We start from the raw sequence: 20,024 nt of genomic DNA, 5'->3' as shown, positions 1-20,024 counted from the left end.
TGTAATAGTAATATGAAACTAATAATTTTACTTCAACAGTAAGTGCAAATCCTCTACAATAAATATGACCCGTGTTTAATGCATGAGTGTTTCTGTGCTGCTGGACTCAGAAGTCTGTGTTTTGCAGGAGATCTCTGACGTGCCGCGCTTCTGCCTCTTCTACATCAGTTATGGGCTGCAGATCATCGCTCTGGTTTTATCCGCCATCGCTGACGTTTCGCCTGAAGCCAAAAAAGTTGCAGAAACGGTACAGAAAACGCCTCTATTACTTCTTATATTTCACCTAAAGGATAGTTACATAAGTGTGTGCCTATAAAGTCTGTATTTTGTATTTTCCATCTCTGTGGTTGAAGGATTTTACGTTTGTAAAGTGTAAAAAATGTTAAATAAATCGTAAAAAAGGGATTGTTTACCACAAAAATGAAGATTTACTGACTATTTACTCACACTGCTAATAAAAAAATCTTACTGTTATTAAATAATATAGTATATACATTTAATATTGTGCTTAGTCAGTCATATTTGCTCTGGAACAAATAACAGGTGACTGTATATCCACAAAACAAATTAGATTTAATATTTAACTACTAGAGCCATACACCAGTTTCCAGAAGTGTTCATGGTAAGGCTACACTGTAAAAAATCCTGCTGACTCACATTTTTTTAGTTAAATCAAATGAAATGTTCTAGTCAACTCATTTTACATCAGTCAGACTGACTAAAAATATTAAGTTAAGCCTTGAATAACAGCAAAAAAGAGTTGAAACCACCTGATTAGGTTATTAAAATAAGTTAAAGTAACATAAAAAACGTTTTTTTGTCCTGATATTTTGTCATATCAATCGTTACAGTGACACTCAAGTGGTTTCAAACCTTTATGAGTTTCTTTCTACTGTTGAACACTTTAAGAAGATATTTTGAAGAATGCTGGAAACCGGTAACCATTGACTTCCATTGTAGACAAAACAAATACTATGGAGGTCAATGGTTACAGGTTTTTAGCATTGTTCGAAATATCGTTTTTAGTGTTCAACAGAAGAAAGAAACATCTAAAGGTCTGAAACAAGTAAAGGGTGAGTAAATAATAATAATAATTTCTTACATTTCTATAGTGTTTTCTGGACACTCAAAGCACTTTACACTTTATTTTTGGAGTAGAAATCTCCTTATCCATCACTAGTGTGCAGCATCCACCTGGATCCACCTATTGCTCCAGACCGCACATCACACATCAGCTGATTGGTTGAGAGGAGACAGAGTGATGAAGCCAGTTATGATATGGGGATGGTTAGGAGGCCATGATAGACAGAGGCCAGTGGGCAGATTTGGCCAGGATGCCGGGGTTAAACCCCTACTCTTTTTCCAAGGACATCCTGGGATTATTAACAACCACAGAGAGTCAGGATCTCAGTTTAACATCTCATCTGAAAGACGGCGCTCACTGAGCAGTATAGAGTTCCCATCAATATACTGGGGCGTTAGGACAAACACAGACCGCAGGTTGAGCTGCTGGCCTCACTAACACCACTTCTGGCAGCAACCTAGCTTTCCCATGTGGTCTCCCATTCAGGGTGCAGCCCTGCTTAGCTTCAGTGGGCGACCAAATATTAACAGACGGTTCATTTCTGGGTGAACTGTCTCTTTAATTATGTAATGAATGTACATACACTGAGTACACCGTGTCTAAATCTGTGCAGAATCCTGAGGCTAAAGCAACGTTTCTCAGCAGAATCACCTTTAACTGGTTCAACAGGTGAGTTTATTTCTGTGATCACTGGAGTTTATTGTCTATTGTTTTACTCATTAGAATATGCTGAATGCTTGATTCTGATTGGCTGATCATCATTCTATGCTCTGCAAAAATGCTTCTCTTACTCAGAGTCTTGTTGCTAGTCCAGATATCTACAAATTCTTAAATCAAGAAGTATTTTCTAGACAAGCACACAATCTAGTGTTGTTTTCAGAAATAATGAGTCAAAATGAAGAGAGTTTTTCTTTAAAACAAGCAAAATAATCTGCCAATGGGATAAAAGAAATAATCTTCTGTCAAAAGGAAAACCAAGATTGTTTTGCTTCCCCCACTGGCAGATTATTTTGCATGGAAACCCAGTCATTCAGTGTGTTTGTGCTCCTCCAGTATGGTGTGGAAGGGCTTTAAAAGGCCTCTGGTTCAGGAGGACATGTGGGATCTGAACAAAAACGACTCCACGCACTTCATCTGTCAGACGTTCGAGGACGTGATGGCCAAAGAGCTGAAAAAGGCCCGCAACAGCCTGCAGAAGAAGAAAAACAAGAAACGCAAGACTGTAGATGCTGAGGGTCAGAACGGACTGGCCAAAGGGGTCAGTCAGGACGTGCTGGTCATGGTGAGAGAAAACACACACACACAATAATACTATTCTCAGATACATTATTAAAATAATAACAGCTTTGTTGTCTAATAGTTTGGTTTTGTGGCCAGTAGTCATGTAATAATCAGCACACTGCAAAAAAAAGCTTTTCCTACTTACACTACCTGAAAAAAGTCTTGTGGTGGAGCCCAGAAAATAATAACTGGACTACTTGTTGATCATTTGGAAAAGTGTCAGAAGGTGGATTTCTCTGCTGGATCATCTGTTGATCTGCATCAATCATCACCAATACTGCAGAAGACCTACTGGAACCTGCATGGAGCCAAGATTCTCACAGAAATCAGTCAAGTTTGGTGAAGGAAAAGTCATGGTTTGGGGTTATATTCAGTATGGGGGTGTGTGAGAGATCTGCAGAGTGGATGATCAACATCAACAGCCTGAGGTATCAAGACATTTGTGCTGCCCATTACATTACAAACCACAGGAGAGGGACAATTCTCCAGCAGGATAGCGCTCCTTCTCATACTTCAGCCTCCACATCAAAGCTCATGAAAGCAAAGCAGGCAAAGGTGCTCCAGGATTGGCCAGCCCAGTCACCAGACATGAACATTATTGAGCACGTCTGGGGTAAGATGAAGGAGGAGGCGTTGAAGAGGAACACAAAGACTCTTGATGAACTCTGGGAGTCCTGCAAGAAGGCTTTCTTCACCATTCCAGATGACTTTATTAATCAGTGATTTGAGTCATGTCAGAGATGTATGGATGCAGTCCTCCAAGCTCATGATGGAGTCAGACACAATATTCATTCTGTTTCCACTGCAGCATGAGCACATATTCTATACTGGACATTATTGAAGGTTCAGTGAGCAGACTTTAGTCTAAGCAGAGTCAGACCTTACTGTCCTAATCAAATCAGTCAACATCAAGACATGATCAGATTATATTGTGCTCAAATAAGCCTCATCTAAAGGCCTTTACCTTTCATATAAGACACTTCTGATACCAAATGATCAACTAGAAGTCCAGTTATAATTGCTGTTCCTAAAACTTGGATAGGCCACAAGACTTTCGTCAAGTAGTGTAGAGTTTTTGTCTTGTTTCTAGTGCAAATATCTAAAAACTCTTAAATCAAGAAGAATTTTCAAGACCAATATTAAATATTGTGTTTTTTTCAGAAATAATCAATTAAAATTAAGTGAGTTTTTCCTTAAAACAAGCAAATTAAAAGCAGATTATGTGGCTTCACTCTCAGGTATAAAAGTACAGTAATAAAGACCTTTAAGGTACAGATTTGTACCTTTTGAAAATGTACCACCCCAGTGACAGCTCGCGTACCTTTATATCTGAGAGTGTTGTTTTCAGAAAACCTCCCTTAATTCTGACTCGTTACTTCTGAAAACAACACTATATTTAGTGCTTGTCTTGAAAATGCTTCTTGATTTATGAATTTTTAGATATTTGGACTAGAAACCAGACTCAGTGCACACTGGTGATCTGTGGAAGCGAATATAATGGGATGCGCTGGTCATATGTTCATGTGTTTTTAGGAGACAGAAACAGAAAAAGAGAGCAAGAAGAAGAAGAAGAAGACGCAGAAGGACTCGGATTCAGACTATCCTCAGTCATGGCTGGTTACTACCATAGTAAAAACATTTAAAGGTGTACTTCTGGAGTCTGCATTCTTTAAGCTGATCCAGGATCTGCTGTCCTTCGCAAGCCCACAGCTACTCAAGTAAGAGCATTTCTGCATGTTTCTGCATGAATATAAGCATCTAAATATGAGAAATAAATGAATTGACACTAAAAATATCCATATTTTGTGTGTTTTGGGTTTGTTTGCGGTGGTGAATTGCATTATGGGATGTTGATCTCTGCTCTGTCCACGTTTGATGTTGAAAATGTAACTCTACAGTTTAACTTTTATTTTATTAAGTGACTTTTATTGACATTTTAGTCATTTAAAATAATAATAGAATGTATAAGAAATAATATCTAGAGAAGTAAGACTGTGAAAAACAGCAGAAAATGTGCTGTCAGTTTATTACAAGGTTTCTGTAGAATAATATACAACACCAACACAGACAATATAGCACTGCACACCATTACACATGATCAGAAAAGTCTCTTTTTAGGGTTATAAGTAGTTGGAGAAAAGCTCAAGATCCCATAATGCAATTCAAAAGCAGAAATAAATGGGGAAAATTAAAACAAGAATGTATGAAAAAAAATATGGAAAAATATGGAAAACTGCTCATTTACAGATATATTTTACAGTGTAGAAACAAGTCAAATGATCTGATAAAGTGCAGTGAGATAAGAAATAAGAAAATATATATATTGTGATATACCGTATGTCACTGAATCATCCTAAATGCAGTAATACACATCAGCTGAATCATGTGTATTTTACGCTGTAGCTCAAGAGTCTGTTTGTTTTCCTGGTGTTCAGAATTGGACTTTATCCCTTCAACTTTCCCACTGAGAAAAAAATGCAATGGAAAAATCTATATTTAGTCCACAACTAAACCCTGTTAAACATTTGAGCTTTATAAAAAAAATATTATTTGACCCTTATTAGACATTTCTTTCTAGTATTATGTAAATGTGTTCAGAAAGAAACTATAATATGTCCAAAAATGGCTACATTTTAAATTCATACAACATTATTACAAATTAAAAGTCCTCCTGCATATCACAAGTGGTTTAATGCTTAAAATCTTTAATAATTGTGATTGTGATTAAATCATCGCTAACCGATAGAATTACAGATAACAGCTGATTCACAGTGTTCATCTGGGTCATCTGGGTAATACCAATCATCCTGACCATTAGCGAGTATATATTTATATATATATATATATATATATATATACCCCTTTATTCATTCATTCATTTTCCTTCGACTTAGTCTCTTTATTCATCAGGGGTCGCCACTGCGGAATGAACCATCAACTATTCCGGCATATGTTTTACGCAGCGGATGCCCTTCCAGCTGCAACCCAATACTGGGAAACACCCATATACACTCAATCACACACACACTCATACACTACGGCCAATTTAGTTCATTAATTCCACTATAACGCATGTGCTTGGACTGTGGGGGAAACCGGAGCACCCGGAGTTTCCTCAACCCACGCCAACAAACTCCACACAGAAACACTAACTGATCCAGCCGGGACTCGAACCAGCTGTGAGGCCACAGAGCTAACCACTGAGCCACTGTGTTGCCCTACACCCCTTTATGAAAATGAATATAATTATCAATTTCTCAGTGAATAACGTCAAGTTATCATGACAAAGACAAAAACAGGCTGTGATATATTTGTTTATGTCATGCTGTCATAACAAACTATGTCATCTTTGCATTTAAAATGTCAAAACTGAGCGAATGACACTTAATAACAGTTGTCATAATCATGCACAAAATCTCATTCACATGATTATAAAGGTTTCATCACAGTCCTGTCAAATAAAGTGTTACTGATTAATGCTTTAGGATCTGCTTTGTTAACCCTGTTAGTACTCTCAGAAAATGATGTGTTCTGTCCCAGGTTAATGATAGCCTTCACTCAGGATAAAGACAGCTATGCGTGGACCGGTTACCTGTATGCAGTGCTGCTGGTGCTGGTGGCGTTTCTGCAGTCGGTGGTTCTACAGCAGTATTTCCAGCGATGCTTCATACTGGGAATGAAAGTTCGCACAGCTATCATGGCAGCTGTTTATAAAAAGGTAAACTGTTGCAGCGGTTTATAATTCTTTTTATGACATTAGCATTAGGGCTGGGTAGATAAAATTGATTGCATAGATGGCGCTGTAGGCTAGTTTATAACAGCAGATGGCGCTCTAGACTAGTTTATAACAGCAGATGGCACTCTAGGCTAGTTTATAACAGCAGACGGCGCTCTAGACTAGTTTATAACAGCTGACGGCGCTCTAGACTAGTTTATAACAGCAGATGGCGCTCTAGACTAGTTTATAACAGCAGATGGCACTCTAGGCTAGTTTATAACAGCTGACGGCGCTCTAGACTAGTTTATAACAGCAGATGGCACTCTAGACTAGTTTATAACAGCAGATGGCACTCTAGACTAGTTTATAACAGCAGATGGCACTCTAGGCTAGTTTATAACAGCTGACGGCGCTCTAGACTAGTTTATAACAGCAGATGGCACTCTAGACTAGTTTATAACAGCAGATGGCACTCTAGGCTAGTTTATAACAGCAGACGGCGCTCTAGACTAGTTTATAACAGCTGACGGCGCTCTAGACTAGTTTATAACAGCAGATGGCACTCTAGACTAGTTTATAACAGCAGATGGCACTCTAGGCTAGTTTATAACAGCTGACGGCGCTCTAGACTAGTTTATAACAGCAGATGGCACTCTAGACTAGTTTATAACAGCAGATGGCACTCTAGGCTAGTTTATAACAGCAGATGGCACTCTAGGCTAGTTTATAACAGCAGATGGCACTCTAGGCTAGTTTATAACAGCAGATGGCGCTCTAGACTAGTTTATAACAGCAGACGGCGCTCTAGGCTAGTTTATAACAGCAGATGGCACTCTAGACTAGTTTATAACAGCAGATGGCCCTCTAGACTAGTTTATAACAGCAGACGGCGCTCTAGACTAGTTTATAACAGCAGATGGCGCTCTAGGCTAGTTTAACAGCAGATGGCGCTCTAGACTAGTTTATAACAGCAGATGGCGCTCTAGGCTAGTTTAACAGCAGATGGCGCTCTAGACTAGTTTATAACAGCAGACGGCACTCTAGACTAGTTTATAACAGCAGACGGCACTCTAGACTAGTTTATAACAGCAGATGGCGCTCTAGGCTAGTTTATAACAGCAGATGGCACTCTAGACTAGTTTATAACAGCAGATGGCCCTCTAGACTAGTTTATAACAGCAGATGGCGCTCTAGACTAGTTTATAACAGCAGATGGCCCTCTAGACTAGTTTATAACAGCAGACGGCACTCTAGACTAGTTTATAACAGCAGATGGCGCTCTAGGCTAGTTTAACAGCAGATGGCGCTCTAGGCTAGTTTATAACAGCAGATGTCGCTCTAGGCTAGTTTAACAGCAGATGGCGCTCTAGGCTAGTTTATAACAGCAGATGGCGCTCTAGACTAGTTTATAACAGCAGATGGCGCTCTAGGCTAGTTTATAACAGCAGATGGCCCTCTAGACTAGTTTATAACAGCAGATGGCGCTCTAGACTAGTTTATAACAGCAGATGGCCCTCTAGGCTAGTTTAACAGCAGATGGCGCTCTAGGCTAGTTTATAACAGCAGATGGCGCTCTAGACTAGTTTATAACAGCAGATGGCGCTCTAGGCTAGTTTATAACAGTAGATGGCACTCTAGACTAGTTTATAACAGCAGATGGCGCTCTAGGCTAGTTTATAACAGCAGATGGCACTCTAGACTAGTTTATAACAGCAGATGGCGCTCTAGACTAGTTTATAACAGCAGATGGCACTCTAGACTAGTTTATAACAGCAGATGGCCCTCTAGACTAGTTTATAACAGCAGATGGCGCTCTAGACTAGTTTATAACAGCAGATGGCCCTCTAGACTAGTTTATAACAGCAGATGGCACTCTAGACTAGTTTATAACAGCAGATGGCGCTCTAGACTAGTTTATAACAGCAGATGGCACTCTAGACTAGTTTATAACAGCAGATGGCACTCTAGACTAGTTTATAACAGCAGACGGCACTCTAGACTAGTTTATAACAGCAGATGGCGCTCTAGACTAGTTTATAACAGCAGATGGCGCTCTAGGCTAGTTTATAACAGCAGATGGCGCTCTAGGCTAGTTTATAACAGCATATGGCTCTCTAGGCTAGTTTATAACAGCAGATGGCGCTCTATTCTAGTTTATAACAGCAGATGGCGCTCTAGACTAGTTTATAACAGCAGATGGCGCTCTAGGCTAGTTTATAACAGCATATGGCGCTCTAGGCTAGTTTATAACAGCAGATGGCGCTCTAGGCTAGTTAGGCTAACAGCAGACAGGACTCTAGTGTAATGCATACAGCACCATCTATTGGTAAAAACTACTCTGAGAGTCAATTTAAGACAGAATCACATTGCAATTAGAATATCTCGAAATCAATGCACACTCATTTATTAATTTACAATCCATTAATTTTTCACCTCAGCCCTAGTCTATGTTCGCTCTGACAGTCCAGGCATTGAGCTTGTGTGTGAATTCTCCATTAGTTGTGTCTAATGTTCTCCTCCTCCTCATCTTTGCTTCAGGCGTTAGTTGTGTCCAATGACTCTCGGAAGGAGTCAACGGCGGGAGAGATTGTGAACCTGATGTCCGCAGACGCTCAGAGATTTAACGACGTCACCAACTTCATCCACCTGCTGTGGTCGTGTCCGCTTCAGATCGCGCTCTCTATCGCCTTTCTCTGGATCGAGCTCGGACCGTCTGTTTTATCCGGTCTGCTGGTGATGGTGCTGATGGTGCCCATTAACGGATGGCTGGCCACCAAATCCAGACAATTCCAGGTGATGCACATTCATCATGACACACTAACTGGAGGTCTCACTTTCACAAGGGTGCTTTACTACTGTTGTCTAATTATTATATCCTGATATCCTTATGTTGCATGTTGTTTTCTGCAACTGAGGTGAAATACAGGTAAGTTTAGGCTGTGGACTGGTTTAGTGGTATGGGTGGGTTTAGGGTTGGTTGAGGTTAGGGACTGGTTTAGGTTTGGTTATGGTTAGGGACTGGTTTAGTGGTATGGGTGGGTTTAGGGTTGGTTATGGTTAGGGACTGATTTAGTGGTATGGGTAGATTTAGGGTTGGTTAGAGACTGGTTTAGTGGTATGGGTAGACTTAGGATTGGTTATGGTTAGGGACTGGTTTAGTGGTATGGGTAGATTTAGGGTTGGTTAGAGACTGGTTTAGTGGTATGGGTAGATTTAGGGTTGGTTAGAGACTGGTTTAGTGGTATGGGTAGATTTAGGGTTGGTTAGAGACTGGTTTAGTGGTATGGGTAGATTTAGGGTTGGTTAGAGACTGATTTAGTGGTATGGGTAGATTTAGGGTTGGTTGTGGTTAGGGACTGGTTTAGTGGTATGGGTAGATTTAGGGTTGGTTATGGTTAGGGACTGGTTTAGTGGTATGGGTGGGTTTAGGGTTGGTTATGGTTAGGGACTGGTTTAGTGGTATGGGTAGATTTAGGGTTGGTTATGGTTAGGGACTAATTTAGTGGTATGGGTAGATTTAGGTTTAGTTAGGGATTGGTTTAGTGGTATGGGTAGATTTAGGGTTGGTTATGGTTAGGGACTGGTTTAGTGGTATGGGTAGATTTAGGGTTGGTTATGGTTAGGGACTGGTTTAGTGGTATGGGTAGATTCAGGGTTGGTTATGGTTAGGGACTGGTTTAGTGGTATGGGTAGGTTTAGGGTTGGTTGAGGTTAGGGACTGGTTTAGTGGTATGGGTAGATTTAGGGTTGGTTATGGTTAGGGACTGGTTTAGTGGTATGGGTAGGTTTAGGGTTGGTTATGGTTAGGGACTGGTTTAGTGGTATGGGTGGGTTTAGGATTGGTTATGGTTAGGGACTGGTTTAGTGGTATGGGTGGGTTTAGGGTTGGTTGAGGTTAAGGACTGGTTTAGTGGTATGGGTAGATTTAGGGTTGGTTATGGTTAGGGACTGGTTTAGTGGTATGGGTAGATTTAGGGTTGGTTATGGTTAGGGACTGGTTTAGTGGTATGGGTAGGTTTAGGGTTGGTTAGGGACTGGTTTAGTGGTATGGGTAGATTTAGGGTTGGTTAGGGACTGGTTTAGTGGTATGGGTAGGTTTAGGGTTGGTTGAGGTTAGGGACTGGTTTAGTGGTATTGGGAGGGTTTAATGGTTGGATGAGGTTAGGGACTGGTTTAGTGGTATGGGTAGATTTAGGGTTGGTTATGGGTTAGGGACTAGTTTAGTGGTATGGGTAGATTTAGGGTTGGTTATGGTTAGGGGCTGGTTTAGTGGTATGGGTGGGTTTAGGGTTGGTTGAGGTTAGGGACTGGTTTAGGTTTGGTTATGGTTAGGGACTGGTTTAGTGGTATGGGTAGATTTAGGGTTGGTTAGAGACTGGTTTAGTGGTATGGGTAGACTTAGGGTTGGTTATGGTTAGGGACTGGTTTAGTGGTATGGGTAGATTTAGGGTTGGTTAGAGACTGGTTTAGTGGTATGGGTAGATTTAGGGTTGGTTAGAGACTGATTTAGTGGTATGGGTAGATTTAGGGTTGGTTAGAGACTGGTTTAGTGGTATGGGTAGATTTAGGGTTGGTTATGGTTAGGGACTGGTTTAGTGGTATGGGTAGATTTAGGGTTGGTTATGGTTAGGGAATGGTTTAGTGATATGGGTAGATTTAGGTTTAGTTAGGGATTGGTTTAGTGGTATGGGTAGATTCAGGATTGGTTAGGGATTGGTTTAGTGGTATGGGTAGATTTAGGGTTGGTTATGGTTAGGGACTGGTTTAGTGATATGGGTAGATTTAGGGTTGGTTAGGGATTGGTTTAGTGGTATGGGTAGATTCAGGGTTGGTTAGGGATTGGTTTAGTGGTATGGGTAGGTTTTAATGGTTGGTTAAGGTTAGGGACTTGTTTAATGGTATGGTTAGGGTTTAAGTGTTGGTTAATGTACAGGACAGGTGTAGTGGAATGGGTGGGTTAGGGACTGAGGTATTGGTTATGGGTTAAGAATTTTTTAATGGGATGATTAGATTTGAGTGTTGGTTAAGGTGTCCGTGTGTATATGTGTGTCCATTTGATTATTATTCACTAACACCAACATGTTTCCTTTCAGATGCAAAACATGAAATTTAAAGACTCACGCATGAAAATAGTGAACGACCTACTGAATGGAATTAAAGTAAGTGTGTTTTAACGCTCCTCTATTAGCCTTCTTGATCTTCAGTTCAGTCAGATGAACTGGTGGTTGTGTTTTTATGATGTTGTGTGTTGTAGATCCTGAAATATTACGCCTGGGAAACATCCTTCGAGGCTCAGGTTCAGGAGATTCGGGAAAAGGAGCTGAAGGTGATGAGGAAATTTGCCTACCTGTCCTCCGTCTCCACGTTCATCTTCTCATGCGCTCCTGCTCTCGTGAGTATAATAATGATTACATACTCATTAAAGGATTTTATATTGTAAGACACCAGTGTACTATGTCTAGTTTTGGGTGTAATTCGTTATAAAGTAACTCATTTCTGTAAATAAATGACAGTGCTGTTAAAAAGTAAAGGATTTCTTTTCATTTTCAGGGAAATTAATTACAGTTACTTACTATCTTACTATTTGCTTGTTTAATAAAAAAATGACTCCGCTTTGACTCATTATTTCTGAAAAGAAGACAATATTCTGTGCTTGTCTTAAAAATGCTTCTTGATTTAAGAGTTTTTAGATATTTGCACTAGAAACAGGATGAAAACTCTATATCAGAAAAGCAGTGTATATTGAGAGAAGTGTAATCTGTAGTGTTGTTGAAGTGTGTTATTGTTGGTTTGGTCTGCAGGTTTCTCTGGCCACGTTCGCTGTGTTTGTTTCTGTGAGTCCTGATAATATTCTGGATGCAGAAAAGGCTTTTACCTCCATCTCCCTCTTCAATATCCTGCGTTTCCCGCTGGCCATGCTCCCACAGCTCATCTCCATCATGGTCCAGGTACGGGATATTAATTAGACTTTGTATTCATATGACAAAATATCTGTAAATTAGCAGCTTTCAGTATTTTGTAATTCGTGTGGTTATTTTTCCGATTTAGAGATTTAGGTCATTTTTCTTGCAAATTACAGTCACAGTCACTGTCCCACAATCATGAAGAAGTCACTTTAACATTCTTAGCATTTACTTCTCCACTAAATGTTGACATATTAGTAATTATATATAGTTACAGATAGTTTCTCTGATTACAACTAACTATCAGATGTAATATTTAATATAACTTAAATATTAAGCATAACCAATACAATATTTCAGCTTAAAATGGGATATATTTTTCCCTGCCAGTCATTTAACTTTTTAATACAATATAGAAATAAACAAAACACAATGTAAAAAATAAATAAATAAAGTAAATATCAACAATAATGATAAAATTATATTCAGAGAGGGTTAAATATACAGCTAATAATCAAATTCTGTATTAAATAATATTAAATCTGTAGTCTGAAGAGGAGAGTGCGAGAGAAAGCGGACTGGTTATTAAATTAGAAAATGCATATCCTGCTAATTAAAATCAAGTAGCAATTATTTTATGCTTCTAGCACATCTGGATAGAGTAACCTTACTCATTCAGTCCATTTGGTCCAGATATTTCTAAGTACATTCATGTGAAGGTGAAAGGAAAATCTACTTATAATTAATTCATTATAATTGTAATTTGGTCCATAACATAAATGTTGTATACAATTTCCAACCAGTCTTGGATTGTAGGGCTTTGAGGAAGTAACCAATGCCTTGAGATTGCTTTTTTGGCCGCAGTTATTAATATGTCAAATAGATATTTCTCAGGCCTGCTTGTCTGGATGTCAGAAATTCCTTAAAACAAAGCCATCAATTGAAAAGCTAGTGTAACATGACATATTCTTTCCATTAGTTTATGTACGCCCTCCCAGAAATGTTTTATCACCGGACACAAAACCGTATTATGAAGGAGAAAATGTAAATATTTTCAGATCTATCAGGTTATTTTAGCCACTGCTGGATATAAACTATGTGCAGCTAAACATCCTCCTGTAATTTTGATTTCTTTTTCTAATATTTCCCAGATGATGTTGAACAGATTCTGGAAATTTTCACAGTATTTCCTCTAATATTTGTTCTTCTGGAGAAAGTCTTATTTGTTTTATTTCAGCTAGAATAAAAGCAGTTCTTAATAGTTTAAAAGCCATTTTAAGGTCAATATTATTAGCCCCTTCAGCAATATTAGTGTTGGATTGTCTCTAGAACAAACCACTGTTATACAATGACTTGCCTAATTACCCTAACTTTACCCTAATTACCCTAGTGAAGCCTTTAAATGTGACTTTAAGCTGAATACTAGTGTCTTGAAGAATATCTAGACTAATATTATGTGCTGTCATCATGACAAAGAGAAAATAAATCAGTTATTAGAGATGAGTTATTAACACTATTATGATTAAACATGCATTAGTAGTTGGGAAGCATTTGGGAAAAAAGTGCCAATTTGACATGATGTAGTCTTCAACTGTGTACTCTTTAATGAAGATAAAACTAATAATATTGAGTTCTTTCTTTGTGCATTCAGACGTCTGTATCTAAGAAGAGGCTGGAGAAGTTTCTGAGCGGTGATGATCTGGACACAACGACAGTCACACACGACAGCAGCATCAGTAAAACATCATGCTATATTATATCATTTATAATTGTTTCAGAAAAGCTCAATTCGAGAGTTCAGTAGAAACCACATGTGTTTGGATAGTGACTTGTCATTAAACACACAGAAAAAATTGCTGTTTTATTTAGAGTTTTTGTCAAATATGTAAAAACTCTTAATTTAAGAAGCATTTTCTAGACACAATTTACATTTACATTTACATTTAGTCATTTAGCAGACGCTTTTATCCAAAGCGACTTACAACTGAGGACAAGGAAGCAATTTACACAACTATAAGAGCAGCAGTGAACAAGCGCTATAGACAAGTTTCAGGTGTGTAAAAGTCTAAGAAGTAAAGCATTAGTAATGTTTTTTTTTTTTTTTTTTGAGAGAGAGAGAGAGAGAGAGAGAGAGGGCACAGTTAGACACGTAAATATAGTCTTGTTTTCAGAAATAATGAGCCAAAATGAAGAGTTTTTCATTAAAACAAGCTAAATAATCTGACGATTATAGCTTGTTCTTCCTTTTGATGTAATATTATTTTTCTTACTTCATTGTCAGATTATTTTGCTTGTTTTAATGAGAAACTCGCTTCATTTTGACTCATTATTTCTGAAAACAACACTAGATTTCGTGCTTGTCTAGAAAATGCTTCTTGATTTAAGAAATTGTAGATATTTGGACTAGAAACAAGACAGAAACTCTGAGTAAGCAAAGGATTTTTGCAGTTTAGCCTCTGAGTCTGATCAAATGTTTTAATTATTTTATTTTGTATAATTTATTTATCATTATTATTATTATTTTAAGGTGCCGCAGTGACCATGACCAACGGCACATACACCTGGGAACGAGACACAGAGCCAGTGCTCAGACAGTGAGTTTTACCACGTTTCACTACAAAAGTACATGTGATTTTAATCGTGTGTTTACTGAGTGCCACAGATTTAATTGCATAATGATGAGCTGATTCATTCTGAAACGTTAAATCACTTAATATTAGTTCACAGAATGATCATATTTTGTTAAATTAGATTGTCGTTTACTGTGAACTGTCGAATGCTTGATTCAGATGTGGTGTGCCGTTATATTCAGATAAACGCACAGCTGCTTTTGAGCGCATTACAGTTCATTCATTCATTCATTTTCTTTTCGGCTTAGTCCCTTTATTAATCTGGGGTCGCCACAGTGGAATGAACCGCCAACTTATCCAGCGTATGTTTTACACAGCGGATGCCCTTCCTGCCGCAACCCATCTCTGGGAAACACCCATACGCACTCATTCACACTCATACACTATGGAGCTTACCCAATTCACCTGTACCGCATGTCTTTGGACTGTGGGGGAAACCGGAGCACCTGGAGGAAACCCACGCCAACACGGGGAGAACATGCAAACTCCACACAGAAACACCAACTGACCCAGCCAAGGCTCGAACCAGTGATCTTCCTGCTGTGAGGCGACAGCACTACCTAATGGGCCACTGCGTCACCCATATCATATTCATGGTGAAAGACATAGACATGGTGGCTCAGTGGTTGGCACTGTCGCCTCACAGCAGGAAGGTCACTGGTTCAAGCCTCGGCTGGGTCAGTTGGTGTTTCTGTGTGGAGTTTGCATGTTCTCCCCGTGTTGGTGTGGGTTTCCTCCGGGTGCTCAGGTTTCCAACACAGTCCAAAGACATGCGGTACAGGTGAATTGGGTAGGCTAAATTGTCCATAGTGTATGAGTGGGAATGAATGTGTATGGATGTTTCCCAGAGATGGGTTGCGGCTGGAAGGGCATCCGCTGAATTGATAGGGGAATTGATGAACTAAATTGGCCGCAGTGTGAGTGTGTGTGTGAGTGTGTCTGTGTGTGAGTGAGTGAGTGTGTATGGGTGTTTCCCAGTACTGGGTTGCAGCTGGAAGGGCATCTGCTGTGTAAAACATATGCTGGAATAGTTGGTGGTTCATTCCACTGTGGCGACCCCAGATGAATAAAGGGACTAAGCTGAAGGAAAATGAATGAATGAAGTTTTTTCCTTAAAATAAACTAAATAATCTGCTAATGGGGTAAGCAAGATAGTTGTTTTAAGTAAATAATGCCGTAAATTTGGCTCATTATTTCTGAAAACAACATGATATTGTTAACCTGTCTAGAAAATGCTTCTTGATTTAAGAGTTTTTGATATTTGGGCTAGAAATGAGACAGAAACGGAGTAAGAAACACATGTTTTTTGCAGTGATATCATTAGCTGTGTGTTTGTTCTGTTCAGGGTTTCTCTGGACATTAAACCGGGTCGTCTGGTGGCCGTGGTCGGAGCAGTGGGTTCTGGGAAGACGTCGCTCATTTCGGCTCTGCTGGGAGAATTACACAGCATCAAAGGAAACATTAACATCAACGTGAGCAAACACACTTTATCATGAACACACACTGATAGAGGCTCTGTCGGAGACGGGCAGGGACTCATTATCAGCTATACACTTTATCTAATCAGATTCTAAGAATACTGTACTGGTAATTCATTTATGCTGCATTGTAAAATACGGATAATTGGATTATGGCTTGTTTGGAGATCAACACAACACAGTGTTGTCTAATATTAGTCTACTAATTCTGTTCTTATACTCGTGTGACTGCTACAGTTTATAATCGGTGGCTAAGTTACTTACTCAATAGAATATCTGAAGGGGATCGTGAAAATAAAGTGCTACTGATGAACAGTTGTTTACAATTTATTGGCTTTTGTTTATGAATTATTTATATTTATTTTGTATATATATATATATAGTTGAAGTCAGATTTATTAGCCCCGCTGACTATTTTCTCTTTGTCATGATGACAGCACATAATATTAGACTAGATATTCTTCAAGACACTAGTATTCAGCTTAAAGTGACATTTAAAGGCTTCACTAGGGTAATTAGGGTAAAGTTAGGGTAATTAGGCAAGTCATTGTATAACAGTGGTTTATTCTGGAGACTATAGAAAAAAACATATAGCTTAAAGGGGCTAATAATATTGACCTTAAAAGGTTTTTTTTTCTTTTATTCTAGCCAAAATAAAACAAATAAGACTTTCTCCAGAAGACAAATGTCCTTTCTCTGTTAAACATGATTTTGAAAATATTAAAAAATATGTAATAATAATATATAATAATAATGATAATTCTGACTTCAACTGTATATATATATATATGTGATTTTATTTTTTTGTGAAAACTGCTGTGTGCAAATTTATTAGCCAGCTTAAGATTTTTCCCCTGATTGTCTACAGATCAAACCACTGTTGACTTGCATAATTACCCTTATGAACCTGTAGTTAAGCCTTTAAATGTCACTTTAAGCTGAATACTAGTACGTTGAAAATAACTAGAAAATCGATGTATGCACTGTCATTATGACAAAGACAAAATGAATTAGTTATTAAAATACTTCTTTAAAAACGTGTCGAAAACCTTCAATCTGGGAAATATATAGGAACAAGAATATACATTTCACATGAGGGTTACTATAAATATGGATTCATTTTAATGCACTTGATCATTAAACCAGCAAAAGCAGTCAAATATGTTAACATGTGTATTACAACCACAAAAAAGAGTTCAGAATATATAATTTAACTATATTAAGTGAAGTCATGATTATTGTGATTGTTTTTCTTCTTCAAATATTTCCCAGATGATGTTGAACAGATTCAGGAATTTCTCACAGTATTTCCTCTAATATTGTTTCTTCTGGAGAAAGTCTTATTTGTTTTATTTCAGCTAGAATAAAAGCAGTTCTTAATAGTTTTAAAGTCATTTTAAGGTCAATATTATTAGCCCCTTCAGCAATATTAGTGTTGGATTGTCTCCATAATAAACCACTGTTATACAATGACTTGCCTAATTACCCTAACTTTACCCTAATTACCCTAGTGAAGCCTTTAAATGTCACTGTAAGCTGAATACTAGTGTCTTGAAGAATATCTAGTCTAATATTATGTGCTGTCATCATGACAAAGAGAAAAGAAATCAGTTATTAGAGATGAGTTATTAACACTATTATGATTACAAATGTTGAAAATACCTGTAAAAGAATTAAAGTTTAACAGGAGAGCTAATAATTCGGACTTCAACTGTATATATCTGATATAAATATATATACATGTGTGTGTGTTTTCTCTCAGGGCTCGGTGGCGTATGTGCCTCAGCAGGCCTGGATCCAGAACGCCACATTAAAGGATAATATTTTATTCGGCTCTTCAGTGGATGAGGAGCGTTATCAGTCTGTGGTTAAAGCCTGCGCTCTCGGGCCAGACCTGGACCTGCTGCCGGGACGAGACCAGACCGAGATTGGAGAAAAGGTGAAAGTTGACCCTCATACAGTCGCCTTCCTTTAACAATGCAGTGCTCAATGCAACACACTCCTCAATGCATTGCTTTCTGTGTTATGTAGGACAGAGACAAATAACGATGTAATATTGTGTACCATTGTTAAGGTCAGCTCAAACCAAAGACGATAATGATCATTTTAGTCTATCTCTGCTTTTATTAATGCATATTAATCAGAGAGTTTCAGGATCAAATAGAAAGAATCAGAGAGACTGATCAGTTGTTCCAACTCATGAGCAGAAATCAAAATGAGTTCACATTTTCTTCCTCTCTGAATAAATCAATAGATATTTTAGCATCAAAGATAATGATCGTTTTAAATATAACAACAACAGTCAGACTTTAGGTTTGGTAACACTTTATAATAACTGCACACTGTGAATCATGTATTAAGCATCAGCAAATAGTTCATCATTTGTTAAGCATTACAGTAACTCTACATTAATAGACAATAGTGAGCAGTTTATAAATACTGCTGCAAATGCTGTATTAAATTAGTTATCCAATAATGTTATTAAACTACATGTCTGTTGAATGCTTGATTCTGATTGGCTGATGGACATTTCTAAGGTGTGCAGCTGGACAATAATAAATGCATTATCTTGCTTGGTGTGAACTGAACTTTATTTATATAAGCAGCTTTAGGAAAGACTATGCTTTATTATCTGTGTTATAGGGCATTAATCTGAGCGGTGGACAGAAGCAGCGGGTGAGCCTGGCACGGGCCGTGTACAGCTCTGCAGATGTGTATTTACTGGATGATCCTCTGTCCGCTGTAGACTCACATGTGGGAAAACATCTGTTTGAGAAAGTGATCGGGCCCAACGGACTGCTCAGAGACAAGGTACCACATTATAAACTATATCATACTCACTGAGAATTTATAAAAGACCATATAACTCTGTCTAAACGTTAGATTAACGCTGTGGTTACAAACATATACCATAGTGTATTTGATACCATAAGGCTTGAATCTGTTGTTGTGATTCTACAGTTGCTATGGTAACAACAACTACAGTAATTGGCTTGTTGTTGTGATTCTACAGTTGCTATGGTAACACAACAACTACAGTAATTGGCCTGTTGTGGTGATTCTACAGTTGCTATGGTAACACAACAACTACAGTTAGTGATGTGCTGTGGTGATTCTACAGTTGCTATGGTAACACAACAACTACAGTAATTGATGTGTTGTGGTGACTCTACAGTTGCTATGGCAACACAACAACTACAGTAATTGGCCTGTTGTGGTTATTCTACAGTTGCTATGGTAACCCAACAACTACAGTGTTGATGTGCTGTGGTGATTCTACAGTTGCTATGGTAACACAACAACTACAGTAATTGGCTTGTTGTTGTGATTCTACAGTTGCTATGGTAACACAGCAACTACAGTAATTGGCCTGTTGTGGTGATTCTACAGTTGCTGTGGTAACACAACAACTACAGTAATTGGCCTGTTGTGGTTATTCTACAGTTGCTATGGTAACCCAACAACTACAGTGTTGATGTGCTGTGGTGATTCTACAGTTGCTATGGTAACACAACAACTACAGTAATTGGCTTGTTGTTGTGATTCTACAGTTGCTATGGTAACACAACAACTACAGTAATTGGCCTGTTGTGGTGATTCTACAGTTGCTGTGGTAACACAGCAACTACAGTAACTGGCATGTTGTGGTGATTCTACAGTTGCTATGGTAACACAACAACTACAGAAAATTGGCTTGCTGTGGTGATTCAACAGTTGCTATGGTAACACAACAACTACAGTAATTGATCTGTTGTGGTGATTCTACAGTTGCTATGGTAACACAACAACTACAGTAATTGGCTTGTTGTAGTGATTCTACAGTTGCTATGGTAACACAACAACTACAGTAATTGGCCTGTTGTGGTGATTCTACAGTTGCTATGGTAACACAACAACTACAGTAATTGGCTTGTTGTTGTGATTCTACAG

The 20,024-nt window shown here is 38.5% G+C and overlaps 1 protein-coding gene across 2 annotated transcripts in view; it reads left to right on the top strand.

The window, feature by feature from the left end:
* abcc2 (ATP-binding cassette, sub-family C (CFTR/MRP), member 2) overlaps nucleotides 1-20,024 on the top strand; it is a 38,369-nt gene that overhangs the window by 4,676 nt on the left and 13,669 nt on the right. For both annotated transcript variants that reach the window (XM_056470558.1, XM_056470557.1), the window contains exons 5-18: nucleotides 128-247; nucleotides 1,698-1,753; nucleotides 2,138-2,366; nucleotides 3,899-4,083; nucleotides 5,906-6,083; nucleotides 8,622-8,876; nucleotides 11,177-11,242; nucleotides 11,338-11,475; nucleotides 11,885-12,031; nucleotides 13,638-13,722; nucleotides 14,514-14,580; nucleotides 15,962-16,088; nucleotides 17,857-18,033; nucleotides 18,738-18,905. In XM_056470558.1, the coding sequence (XP_056326533.1) occupies nucleotides 128-247; nucleotides 1,698-1,753; nucleotides 2,138-2,366; nucleotides 3,899-4,083; nucleotides 5,906-6,083; nucleotides 8,622-8,876; nucleotides 11,177-11,242; nucleotides 11,338-11,475; nucleotides 11,885-12,031; nucleotides 13,638-13,722; nucleotides 14,514-14,580; nucleotides 15,962-16,088; nucleotides 17,857-18,033; nucleotides 18,738-18,905 (1,998 nt within the window). The remainder of the gene's footprint in view (nucleotides 1-127; nucleotides 248-1,697; nucleotides 1,754-2,137; nucleotides 2,367-3,898; nucleotides 4,084-5,905; nucleotides 6,084-8,621; nucleotides 8,877-11,176; nucleotides 11,243-11,337; nucleotides 11,476-11,884; nucleotides 12,032-13,637; nucleotides 13,723-14,513; nucleotides 14,581-15,961; nucleotides 16,089-17,856; nucleotides 18,034-18,737; nucleotides 18,906-20,024) is intronic.

The sequence above is a fragment of the Danio aesculapii genome, chromosome 13, assembly GCF_903798145.1.
Source record: "Danio aesculapii chromosome 13, fDanAes4.1, whole genome shotgun sequence".
In the NCBI taxonomy this organism is placed as follows: domain Eukaryota; kingdom Metazoa; phylum Chordata; class Actinopteri; order Cypriniformes; family Danionidae; genus Danio; species Danio aesculapii.
Note: the sequence above shows the minus strand (reverse complement) of the source record. Positions and strands in the feature narration are given on the sequence as shown.